Source organism: Camelus bactrianus, chromosome 4 (genome assembly GCF_048773025.1).
Source record: "Camelus bactrianus isolate YW-2024 breed Bactrian camel chromosome 4, ASM4877302v1, whole genome shotgun sequence".
Lineage (NCBI taxonomy): Eukaryota > Metazoa > Chordata > Mammalia > Artiodactyla > Camelidae > Camelus > Camelus bactrianus.
Window position 1 is genome coordinate 37,726,321 of NC_133542.1, and position 13,857 is coordinate 37,740,177.

At 35.1% G+C, this 13,857-nt stretch overlaps 1 protein-coding gene and 1 long non-coding RNA gene across 2 annotated transcripts in view; one reads left to right on the forward strand and one right to left on the reverse strand.

Moving 5' to 3' along the window:
• The window catches only part of LOC123616248 (uncharacterized), a 31,283-nt gene extending 27,026 nt beyond the window's left edge, over positions 1–4,257 (forward strand). The window contains exons 3-4 of the long non-coding RNA XR_006724168.2: positions 1,851–1,949; positions 3,068–4,257. This is a non-coding gene — a long non-coding RNA (uncharacterized LOC123616248). The remainder of the gene's footprint in view (positions 1–1,850; positions 1,950–3,067) is intronic.
• A 1,178-nt stretch (positions 4,258–5,435) lies between these two features.
• Positions 5,436–13,857, reverse strand: part of ALDH1A1 (aldehyde dehydrogenase 1 family member A1) — a 48,738-nt gene continuing 40,316 nt past the window's right edge. Inside the window, exons 12-13 of the mRNA XM_010952763.3 lie at positions 11,063–11,137; positions 5,436–6,049 (exon numbers count right to left, since the gene is read on the reverse strand). Coding sequence (XP_010951065.1) covers positions 5,977–6,049; positions 11,063–11,137 — 148 coding nt within the window. The 3' untranslated portion in view covers positions 5,436–5,976. The remainder of the gene's footprint in view (positions 6,050–11,062; positions 11,138–13,857) is intronic.

Here is a 13,857-nt window from a genome sequence, read left to right on the forward strand (position 1 = left end):
AAATGCAATGAATTTTGTTTTTGTAACTAAATCAAGGCACTTTGTTTTGCAAGTAAGTGGGTGAAACTAATTTGCATTATTTGAAGGCTTATGAAAAACTATCATTTAGAGCTTTTCCTTTTATAGACAAAAGGAATAAATCCAATAAAAATACAGGCAAACAAAATGTAACAATGGGTATTACATAACTTTATTTTTTAGACACAAGGAATAAAACATAATAAATAAAATAAAACAGTGGATGCTACATATTTAATCAGGTATCAGTTAAACCTCTACAGTGCCTCATGGGACCCAGGTAGCAGCACTGAACCAGGAGACAGAATACAGAGGGCATTAGCCAGACTCTGCCAATGGTAATTTAGCAACCTTTCAAGTGGCTCAATTTCTCCGTGCCTCTGTGAAATGAAGTTATTGGGCTAGAAGAACGCCGAGTTCTTTTCTAGCTCTGACATTCTGTGGTTACATGAATTTAGGATGACTGCACATTGAACACAAATGCTAAGCCATGTGCTTTTAAGTCCACTAATCCTTCCCATTGAATTCATATGGGCTGAGTCTCTGAATCAATCACCAGGTAACCAATGTCATCGTGGGCTCTGGTGCTGCATTTGAAACCAGTCTCTTCTGTTGGTCATTTGCTTAGTCCCGCTGTCCCTGACTATTAGCTTAAAGATTAATCATGATGACTGGCAACTCAGGGGTGAAAGGCAGTTGAGTCATTTAATTAGAACTAACCCCATTTTGGGATTAAATATATTCAAATTTCTAGCCTCAGCCCTAAGACAAGTTTTTTGTTCACATGCTCCATCCTGCTCTGGCTTTGATGGTAAATTTTAACCTTTATCTGAAAGAAATGATTATTGTCATTTTTTTTTAATGATGGAAGGGATAGGCAAATCACAACTATGGAGTCCTGAGATTAGCGAGGTCACTGAAAGACTGAGGAAAAGAGCATATAAAAAATACAAAGTCAAGGTCAAGAGACAGTCTTTTGGCTGTCTAAAGACACTTTATTATTTTTGTTGATATTGTTATTAATCCAAAACATTCATCTGTAGATCATAAATATGTTGGACACTTTTTGCATCCTAGGAACAACAAACATTTCATTTAATAGGATAATGCGATTAGATAAGTACCATGATTAATTACTCCTTACAGATAAAGAACTTGGAATTTAGAAAGGTTGGGAATCTTTTCCCAAATCTCAGGGCCAGTGAGTACAGAACAGAGATCTGAAACCAGATTACCGGGCTCCTAGGACTCATGTGATTGTGTAGAACATTATGTTGCTTTCCAAGTATCAATAGCCACCATTATCTGTTGAAAAGATTGCTAAATGAGAAAGGTTTAATAATTGACCTAAGATATTACCACTAGTGAGCAGTGGAACCAGAATTTAGAATCTCTTTGACTCCAAAGGTCAAGATCTTTATACTACAATTGCAATTTGAAAGGAAAGTCATTTAAAATGTTGCTTTGTGGCTAGGGATTTGTAACTAGTTAAAATTCAAGTACCTCCCCAGATGTCACCAGAATGTAGGCAACTTGTTAATAAGGAAAAAAATATTCAAATAAGTAAGCTAGGAAGTAAAATGAAAAAAGGCAATATTGTAGTAATGCAGACAAAGGGAAATCACTAATATCTGCAAGGGAACTCATGGCTTTTCTTCAAAATTGTCCAAGGGAGAAGGTATATTATTTGGCTTATAAATATTCTTGTCAGTTTATCATGGAGGATGGTAATTAAAAATCAAATCTTGAGGTATCTATTCTTTCAAACTATTCAACCTCCTTTTCTCTGATTCTTGTTAACTCAGTAACGTTGAGTTTTGTGTGTCCTCTAGGATTCTCTCCAGGCCAACAACACAACCTGACTGAATATTAGGTGTGCTTACGAGGTATGGTGTCATTACTGAGGAATAGTAAGACAGAAGGAGGCTATGGTAAGTATGCAATACATGGTCTTGAATTCAGTTTTGGATTATTAGGGGGAAATGCCATAAAGGACATTAGAGAAAACTGTATATAGATTGTGTACTAGATACTAGTATTTTGTCAATTTTCAGTTTCCTAAATGAAATAATTATACTGTGGCTTTGTGGAAAAAAAATGTATTGTTTTTAGTAAAAGATACTAAAGTATTTTGGAATAAAGGGACAATGATGTTCATGTGTTATTTTTAGAAGTTTGTCTTAAGAAAAAATGAATCTATTTAGAGAATGAGAATGAAAATGACAATGTGGGAAAATATTTAAAACTAGTGAGTAAAAGATACATGAAAGATTTTTGTGTTGCTGTAACAGCTCCTCCAAAAGTTTGAAATATTTTAGACAACAAGTTAAAAAGATTAGTTGTCAGCCTAATTTGCTTTTTCAAATTTAGTATATTTTTTTAGGCCTGATGAATCTTTGAACAAGTGACCTGACAAAAAGTGAAGAAACCCTAAAATCCTGAAACTCTAGTGAAATCGCTTCAGGCTAATGCCATGTTGGCTTCATGAACATTTCTGTAAAGCTCAGAGGTGTCCATTAAAAAGAAATGAAACACAACAACCATACTTCAAAAAAAAAACTTAACTAAACTAAACTAAATGCCTGTGAAAGTAGTCAGCATATGACACCAAAGTAAATGTGCAAAACACACTGCAATACCTTTGGCATAGAAATCCCATTAGGCAAGAAAGTTGACTTTCTCAGGATTTTGGAATTATCCTAAATGTTTATAGATGATAGTGGATGTGACTATTTTCCTCTGGGATAAAACCACCACTCAGAATCTAAAGACTAGTTTAGAGGCCTAGTCTAGAGCAACCACAAGCCCCCACTGGGAATTTTGTGGCCTTGCCTTCAGAGACAGATGCCATCCCCTCTGCCCTACAGAATGGCAAAGTGGTAACTGAGCTGTTTCTCCCTCATCTGTGTGTTGTCTCAGGACGATACCTTCCAGGCTACCACAGGTCCAGCATGTTACGGGAGGGAGCTTCCATGCCCTCCTGGCAGTCACTGATTTTTGGTGTCCAGGGAATTTAACTATCATCTCCAATTCCCTTTCCTTCTCTCAGTATGAAAAAGGACAGACTCAAATCCATCTCCAGAGAGCATTAAAAAAAAAGGAAAGAAAGAAAGAAAAAGAAAACCCAAGGTAAATCAGCAAATGAAATTCTAATTGGAAATTTATGCTTCGTGTGAAATTGTAACCTGGTTATTTGATATAATCTGCAAAAGCCACCAGATAATAAGAGTTTAGTTGATGGAACGTGTACACTTCTAAAAGTCCGAATAAAATTACATACTCAAAAAATTATATGCATTTCCCAGGGAAAGGTGTCTTTTGGGCCCACTACCCCCTCCCAAATTATGTGAAGAAATGACTAAAATTCCATGAGCTAACTCTATTTTCAGTTGGCCGCAAGAATTTAAGAAAAATATTTCCCGCCATTTCTTGTTGGCTATTTCAAAATAAATCCAGAAACATGTGGCCTAAAAATTGGGGAGAAAAAGACACCAGACATTTGAGAATCCATGTCTGATCCCTGATCTTGCCTCTGCCTGAACTGTTACCTCCAACTTCTATGACTTACTTTGGAATTCCTGGAGATGAAAATACTTCTGCCAGGTGGATATTGAGGACAATGAGATTGTATTTATGACTGCAGAATTGAATTCTTAATGATAAAATTCCTTATCGTATTTCCTGTAGCACATGGGCTAACAAGATACCCTAATTTAACTTCTCAAGGTTTTAAGAATTATTGCCAGTATGGCTTTATAAATCAGAGGGGAAGGAACACAAATAATGTCTAGAGGGTCAAGATGAGCCAATATTAAACAGATATTTTTTGTTTAATCCTGTAATGTTTTATTTATACAAGGAAGATTTGATTTTCAAATATTTAAACTTGCTTCTGGCTTTTGTCTTGTTCTATGTTCATCCCTCTTTGTTCTACATTTTAAAATGTTCTGGTGGGATGCCATTAAATATTAACTTGTCAGCCTACTAATTTATCTATGCATGGTTTTAAACACATCTTTTTATAATATAGACACTGTCTGGCTTTTAGAAAACACAACCCTCCTCTGTATTTGGATTTTTTCTCTTCTCAATGTCCTAACATTTTTCAGTTCTCCCTAAGACTTTGATTCCTCCAGTTTTCAAAATGGGCATTATGTCCCAAATTTGTATAACATAGTCCAGATTGCAAATCCTATAGGCCCATACAAATCTGAGAAACTCTTGCAATTGGATATGAAGTTATTTCAGGTCTAAGAAGCTAATAAATTTCGTTCGTTCATACATTGTTGCACTTGACTATGGTAGCTATCATAATGTCCTAATAACAGTGTCCCTGAAGAATCTGTTAATGTAAAATGATAACCATTTATATGAAACCTGAATCTGAAAAAAATGTTATCCTAAAGAATACTAGGCTTAAATTTTAATCTGCTGAACTAAAAGTTTTAGAATATGTATAGTAATACACAAAAAATATTACACTTGGGCTTAAGTCACTTCCCACATGGGAACAGAACAAGCAGAACTCTTTAAGGGCCTAAATACATAAATATGGTCCAGTTAGTTCTACAGACAACGTTTTCCCAGCTGCTTCTCTTTGACCCCCAGGTCTCTGCTTAGAACACCCAGCACTACCTTATTGCATGTAATAGCATCTTCCAATGTGGATTTCTTAATATTAATTGGTACTAAATGAGGGTGAGGGGAAGGCAAGACCTCTGGTTAAATAAACTTGGGAGAAAAACCTATTAATTCAATAAGACTAAACAGGTTGTAGGACTTTCCAGAACTTAGAATATACCAATGTGCAAGCTGCAACTCCAAGAGGGGAAAATATTATATAGAACTTTTCCAAAATATTTTGCCAGAGGAACATGTCCTGAGGGACTGTGTTGTAGAACTTCTTTCCTATTCACTGCAAATCTGATCATCATTAGGGTTCATATCTAGTCAAGTTTCCTTCATGAGGCCATTCTTAAGTCTGTCAGTTACAGGTCATCACTACCCTTTGGCACATTACTGTACTCCTATGGCTCTCTGAACTCTCATTTCCATTATATGCCCCATCCTTTTTTGGGATGGTGTCTTTGTTCCTCAACATATTAGGGCACTTTGAATAATGGACCCTCCACTATCCACTTATTTTCCTAACATAGTGTCCAGAACTCAGTAACATAGTGTAGGAACTCAGTAAATGCTTGCTGTGGAACTGAAGTCATCTGTCTCAAATGTTTTTTATTGAGTTCAAGAATTCCTCCAGAAAATAAAATGTGTCTCTTTACCCATTTGAGAATGAGTGGATTATACTTTTATTTTTAAATATATCTTTAGGTTCAATTTAATACTGTTTTTGAGTGACAGGCAGAGTAAATCACCATAACCAAAAGTCTACTTAAAAAATTCACACTTAACAAGAATCATGCAAGGTTGTTTTTATTAAGCTTTGTGTTTAGATTATACCTAAGTATTTCAGGCATTACTTTTTTTGACAAGCAGATGTGACATTCTAGGAAACATTTCAACAAACTCCAAGAACTTCAAAACTATGGTAACAGAGCACATCCCCTCTGCAGTTAACAGGTGCTGTAAGTACTCAAGGGGTCATCAAGGTCGTCAAGAAGCTAAATGACAACTGGTCCTCTTCTATAAAATGATTATCCTAGACAAGTAGCTACAAAGAAAAGCACACGACTGTCACAGAGCTAGAGAAATCTACACCCAAATCCATCCTTTTCATGACAGATAGGACTTGGGGGTCACATATCAGAAGGCAAATGATTCTTTTATAATAAGCTACATGTCAAATTTTCTATGTGTAGTATTAATGCTAATATGATTTGCTTATGTTTTTAAAAAAAATCAAGGAAGGAACAATTTGGCATTTAAAACCCACTGTGATACATTAGCTACTGTAGGAGACGCTTAGCCATTGAGGAGTCATCTCTGCACGCTTGTCGTTTATGAGTTCTTCTGAGAAATTTTGATTGTGACCGTCTTGATTTCTGTGTATTCGTGAAGACCGTATTCTCCACTAGAGAGAGGGGGGAAAAGGCACAGAATTCAGCACAGCAGTACAATGTACTGAGGTCAGTGGGTTGGTACAAATTTGTTCCTGCTTATCTGGCTAGAGACAATAGAAAATATTTTCTGTGTACAGAAGGATTTCAAAACAGTAGCTAGCCAACCATAAGATACATAAATCCCTTTGTGGGAAAAATTTTTAAACAATTTCTTACATTTTAAATGATCATGATCATTTTTTACTTTTTTTCTTTACTTGACTATAAAAAGGCTCACAACACACACACAAAAATCAGCCCAACAAGAATTTTATCATTTTTAGTTTAGGTTCAAATAAATAAGATAGATATAACACCAGAGGAAAAGTAATAATACGTCATTACTCAAGTAGCATAGAAAACTAAAATTCAAGTGTAGCTTAGTTTAGTGTATTTACCACATGTGATTGACCCAGAAGGGATGAGGGTGAGAAAATGACCAAGCTTCTGTTTTCATCCTAACATGCCCTAATATATGGCTTGAAACAAAATATTTTCTAGGTGTAGTTTCAATAGTATCTTTTGATTCTTGATTCTTGGCAAAAACAAATCCAAAGCCAACTTCCCCCGCTTCCCCAAAGAAAACAAAACAAAACAAAACCCTGACCTTATTGTTAGAATTTTTTGTAGAGGGGAGGGAGATTAGTTTTTTGTTTGTTTGTTTGGTTTGGTTTTAAGATGAGGAGAGGGTTCATTGGTCTAAATTTGGGGCTTTTTGTAGTTGTTGGATTTTCCTATTCATGTGTCTCTTGTCATTTGCTTATATAACTCTTAAGTCCAACACAAATGATGAGTCAATCAATTAGAACCCTTGTATCTTGTTGTTACCAGGCCTCCTATCAGTTTTGGAAACTGACTGTGATTTACCCTTTGTGAAGAGATAAAAAGATTGGGCTAAATTATTCTCTGTATTGTTTTGATGAAAGGATTAAATTACACGTACATAAAAGTACTCTTAAAATCATAACACTCATGCACATGTGGGCTTACAGAGGAAAAAGATCTTGATCCTTTTCTACCCCTTCCGTTTGGTGATGTTGACAGGTATGTAGAAGACATCTTTTTCTCCTGGGTCACCTAATCCTCTTACACTGATTATTTTCTTGGCCATTAAGCTTCTGAAAGTACCTTCTAAAAGCTTCAGTGAGTATGTTCTTCAGAGTAATTAAAGATTTAGCCTTAGTTGTCTGAAACCCATTAAAGGATAAAATTATAGTAAGTTAGATAAATTAACCTACAATTTTTGCCAATAGGCTTTCCATTGTATTTTGGGTTACATGGACACCTGAAACTCAGGGGAGTACAAAGTGTGGTAACTGTCATACTCAGGCTGGAATAAGTCTTGCTTCTTAGTGTTCCAATGTGTGTCTATGATATAACACAAAACATTTGTTTACATTTCTCTTTAAATCCTGGCCCATGAGTTCGTTATTGGTTCTGTGCTTCTAAAATCTTTTTGTGCCAGTCACCCAGGGCCTGATTCAAATGCTGATTCTGTTTCAGCAGGTCTGGGGCAAGGCCTGAGACTGCATTTCCAAAAAACTTTTAGGCGATAGCCATGCTTCTCATCCATGGTCTGCACTGAGTAATAAGATACTAGTAACACCTTATGTCTGTTTTTCACTCTCTATTCAGAAATGAGCCTGGCACTAATTAAGTAGGCACAGAGGAAATGTTTTCTGAACTGACTTGGCAAATATAATCAAGCAAAAATTGCTCATATTAGCCCACTAATTTATAACACCTTTTCTCCCCATCTCTGAAAGGAATAGGAGGAAAGAAATACCTTGTGAGGTGTTGAGAGCCAGTTGAGTTTGAAGTGGCATATTAACAAAGTCTCAAGTGACCTGTGTTAATCTGAGTAAAAATTAGTGCAACCACACAGAGGGAGCGATTTCTGCCATTTAACTTCCTCCAGTGCCAGCACCATGGTCTGAGACGCCAGTTCTTTGGGCACTCAGGACCACCCCCACATTTCAGTCTGCATACCACTGTTTTTAGCTCTTTGAGGACTCTGTTCCCAACTGATCAATTCTACCTTTCTGTTTTGGAGATAAACTGTAATTGAACTCTTGGGAGTCATTTGAGGTTATGACTTCAGTAATTCTCTTTAAACGTCTTGCAGCAAATAACTTGTTTATTAAATTTGCCAAATTTGGTTTCAGGTAGACATTAACACCAGCATCCTCAGCTGGAATTTTTGGAGTAAAAAATTACAGTACAGCTTTTCCCTCTGTATTTTAAAGGAGGAAATTATCTATATCCATATTCCAGATTTTTAGGAAATTATTGGTGGCTTATTCCTGTTTTCCATCACTTTCTTGCTTGATTTCTTTATGTCTTGAACTTGAAGTTTTACCAAATTGTTTTTAACAAAATTGATATATTTTATCTACTTTAGTTATTTCATCTCTTCTAATTATTTTATCTTCAACATTCCTAGGGAAATGTGTTAAAAGCTGGGCCAGCAATAAAAAACTAACTGTCCTTCAGAATAATCTAACTTTTGTTACAGCTTTTTGTTCAAAGTAATTAGCTCTGCCAAGGGACTCTTCAATAATGGATATTATAAAGAAAAGGAACTGGGGTTGGGTGAAGCCATTTGTTGAGTCCCCACTTTCTGACAGCTACAATGCTATGGAATGAACATATAGTATGTATTTTAACTCTCATAACCACCTTAGGAGGAACATTAACGTCTCCATTTTAAATAGGAGGAAATAGAGGCTCAAAAGTTAGGCAACTTGAACTGCGCTGAATGGCTAGCAAGTGGTGGAGTCAGAATTCGAATGCAGGTTTCTTATTCCCCAATTATATATATATATTTTTACTATGCCATGCACTTTTGATGAAATTAGTATTTTGCCACTTTGCCTTCCCAACAACATTCTAAAGCTATCCATGGCTTTTTACTGTTCCACTAATACAATATAAGCCAATTTTCTTGAATTCAAGGCTTCTTAATTTGTATCCTATTTAACTCTGAAAGCATACTAGTACCCCCGGAAATCCCTGCCAGTCAACCAAATTCACTAACTCCTCAACATGCCACATGAACATTCATTCCTTCAAGTATGCCCTCTTCTCTACTTCCTAACCTCCTACACTTGTTTCATGTCCCAGATTAAGTCCAATCATTTCTGTGAGGTCTTCTCTTTCTGACCACTGCCATTAAGTTTTTATCCACTGAATTCCCACTGAGGTTAGAATCATAGAATCTTAAGCATCAAAAGGAGCTCACAGACCTTGTATTTTCTTCTCCTACTCCTATCCCCACCGCAAATGCTGACCTTGCTTGACAGACGGAAATAGTGAGAGTGAGAGATGCCATGAATGTGATGCTCCGGGGATGCCCAGATTTTCTGTCCTCCAGTACTGCTCTCTGCATTTTAACTGCTTTTCCACCTCTGTGAGGTATGGACTCCCAGTCTGTTACTATTTATTTCGTATTGTGTGTAGGTTATTTTGCTCTATGTTATCTTTAAAAAATTTTTTTTAGTGAATGAAAGACTCTTTAAATTCTATAGTGCTTTACAGTTTTCAAAAGTTCCACACACATGATTTCATACAATTTCATAACTCTTTTTTTAAAATCCCCTACCCCTATATTGCCCTTCCTTCTTCCCCCTGGTAACCACTAGTTTATCCTGTATATCTATGAGTCTGCTGCTTTTTTGTTTTATTCACTAGTTTGTTATATTTTTTAGTGACATAAGTGATACCATACAGTATTTGTCTTTCTCTGTCTTATTTCACTTAGCATAATACCCTCCAAGTCCCTCCAGGTTGTTGCAAATGGCAAAATTTCATTCTTTTTTTATTGCTGAGTAGCATTCTATATATATATATGGATATATATATATCATATCTTCTTTATCCATTACATAGCATTCCTGCCTCCACAATTATATGGAGGATGAAACATGGTATGTTTCTGGGGCTCCTAGGATCTCATATACATAGCACTATTTATTGAACGTATATTGAGAAGCAGGTTGGATCCTTTTAACACTTTAAGCCCTGTTTTCACTGGCTCCCCAAAGATAGCTGTTTTATTGTAATTTTGCTGATTTATTTAAATGGCAAGTACATGGCCATGTAATGCACTCATAACCTTTAGAAACTGAGCCTGATTTTTACTTGCTATTTACATAGCTTCACTATGTTTGAATATGATGTCTTTTTTTATGACTTTAAAAATTTATTGATAACTATAAGAAAAGTTTAAGAAATAAAATGATTAAAATTGCTTGAACAAAATTAAGCAAACATATTGCCACCATTTTCTGTGTAAGTATGTTTGTGTACATTTTTTAATAAGTTAACATATCCTGGTTTGAAAAGCAACTGAAGGCTCATAAATGCATATATATATAAAATATATATCTCCTCAATCTAGTCATAACTATAAAACATGTTTTTCTTAGTTGAATTTCCCTTCCAGTTTAGATTTTAGTACCAAAAATAACTCATTCAGGTAATTTAAATTTTTAGAATCTTCATCAAAAATATTTCAACAAATGAGAATCATTTCTCCTACACTGAAAAATTTTTTGAGATAAAGGCACTTAATTTATTTATGTAAGAGGCATATTCAAGTAGCTAAAGTGTTCTTACACTTGCACACTTCTTACAATCACCAATTTGTAGTTTCCACCTTCTTGCTGGAAGCATTTCCCAAATATATTACATTCATGTATACAGGAACAATTCTAAAAGTAGGCAGTTGTTCAGTAACTAATGTAAAGTGCTTAGTATGATCCCCTATGAGTCATAGGAGCTTAGTTAAGTTATACTTCCCTCTGCCATCACCTTTTTGCACTTATGGGATAAATCCAGCATTTAAAAAGCTGTTTGACAGTATGGATGTCCAGAAAAGAACAGAGGCAGGTTTTAATTTCAGTAGTAACTACGAATTAATTTCCTGGGAGTGATAACCATCTTTATCAAGATAACTATTTATCTGAATCAAAAGATATTCTTACAGTTCTCGTCCATTGCCAGACATCTTGAATCCACCAAAGGGGCACTGGGCAGATGCCACACCATAGCAATTCACCCTGAAAAGAGAAGTACATTATAGATCATACTTAGCCTATGAAATAACTCCTAAATTGGGAATTTTTGAAATTCAGAGAGCTCTTTAACGACTTCATTTATTTTAATATTACATACTCATTATGAAAAAAAGTAGCACTACAAAATTAGAATGCAGGAGTATAAGTATATGTATATATACTGCCTAGAAATAAATCGGATGGTATAGTTCTGCATGTGGATAGCAATGTTGGTAGTATATTGTGTCCCTGAGAAGTTGTATTGTGAACTATAAGAGGCAGAATAGCCGGTATGCCATTGGAGAAAGGGTGTGGTGTGTGAGAGACTCGAGTTTGTTGGATGGGTGTTCTTTATATTCAATAAGCTTTGTAATTCTCCTGTGGCTTGTTACTTAACAGGCTAGAATCAATTTTCTTTTTCAACTGTAATATGTCTCATATTATTCAATTCACTTTTTTTCATTAATTAATTTACAAAATTGCTTAAACAGAGGTCTTGGCAGGCATTGGGTTTCATTATTAATTTGTTTATCCCTTGACATATTTTAAAAAATGTTTTTAAATGTTCATATAGACAAATATAATTATAAAAATATGGATAATTGGAATGCTTAAAAATTATGGTAAAAGATCAAGACCAGGAGGAAAAGTTAGAATGTAGTTATGCAGGTCATGAACAATTTATTTACCTTTAAATTTCCTGGTGGCCAAAGTGAACAGCAAAATCTAATTATCTACATGATTCTTATTATACATTAGAGAATAAAATATTTTTAAAAGGGAAACAAGGAGTTTTTCTTTTACACATTTCCCCCCTTTCATGCTATTATAATAGGTGAACAACAGTGTGACTTCCAAACAAATTGTATTATGCTCGGAAGAGTTTGGTTGTTAATTTGATTCTTAGATACTATTCAGATGTTTTCTCAGTTACAGCATTTACTGTCCCAATCAGAGAGCCTCTATTTTCATTGGACCACAGAGTTCTTATCCAAGTCTCCCATACTGGAGGACAATTCCTTGAATAAATTTACATTTTAAAAAGATAACATATCTCAAGATAACATAATCTTTGTTTAATAGCTCTTTCAAAATCAGATCCATACCTTGAAATTACGGGTAAAATCCCAGTAACTTTGGAATTTAGTAGTTATTCTGAAAACACTAAGCGGTGACTATGTCTGGGACAATGCCAGAACATTGTTATGTGCTAGGATACACAGCAATAAGAATATAGTCGCCTCTGTTTTAATAGTAGAGAAATTCCTGACTGGGGATTCCTATTCTGGGTGGAATGATGTTATAACAAGCTTCTTAATTAAGCAGGCACATAACATCCTATTCCAACGTCAAAAACCCTACACTGGAAATGAAACTATTTTAAATATAAGTAGAGTAAGAACTAAGAGCTATTCAGTTAGAGAAAAATGTTACTCAAAAATGATCAGTCATGCTAATTGAGTCTCTTCCTATGATCCTATCTTATGATAAAAAAAGGGAAGTGCTATACCCACAAATCCTGGCTCTGCTCCATAGAACCTGGGTGATACTGGAAAAGTTATCTTGCCTCTCTAAGTATATCTTTTCTTGTGTGTAAAATGGAAGTGATAATATTTATTAAGGTCGTTTCAAGGAATAAATAAGATGATGTATAGAATGTGCTTCTTATAGTGCATGGTACATAGTAAGTCTTTAGTAAATGGAGATACTACATATACATGCAATAACAATGCTGAATTCTATTATATAATTCTATTCTAGAAAAATTCTCTGTTAATCATCAGCCATACTGATTATTTAAGAAGAAGTTATTTGATTGTAAGAGTCTCTGAGAGAAAACATCCTACTATAGAAAGAACCAGGCTTTTGAGTAGTGATGCTCAGTCCTGATATTTTTAAAGCTCCCCAGACAACTCAAATGTGCAGCCAGGGTTGAGAATCACTGCTTTAGAGTCTGAAATAAGTCTGAATCTCAACTGTCATTTATCGTGTGATCTTGATCAATTAGGTAACCCTGCTAAGCTTTTTTTCATTGATAAATTTGCCATACCAATGAATGATTGTAGTAAGATAAAATGAGATAATAATGCTTGTGAAGAATTCAGTGCAGTGCTTAGCATGGAGCATGTGATAAAATATAGACTCTCCCTTTGGTTAAGAAAGAAGATTCTAGAGCTGTCAAGAGGGGCAAGGATTGCTTGGTTATCTCTTGAGGATAAGTACTTTTCAACGTGTAATGGATTTTTAACTGGAGTCGGTGTGACATTGTCAAGAAGGAAAATAATCTTGGGCTGTTGCCAGGACTGAGGGGACAAAGTGAGGTTTGATGGAACAAAAATTACCATCAAAAGCAGTTCAGAGATGAGGGGCTGGGCAGGAGATGCAACAGTTTGAGAGGCATAGCCTTACCATCTATACCCTTTAAATTAAAGTATAAAAAATCAGAGATACAAACCAGGTCAAAAATGGGACAGACATGTACCTCAAGACTTAGTATGTTCTTCCAAATTAAGACCTTCAGGCATCTCTAGTAATCCCTGAGTAAAAAGCTGATGTAAGAACTAAATGTTTGTATATATAAGGGCACTGAATAAATATTTTCTTATTATCTAATTACCTCGATTAAAACAGACCTTTTATCTCTCCTGTGTATAGTGTAGTGCTGAGTGCCTAGAAATTACTTACTAACATTCATATTGTATTAGTCAAACATCAATAAATAT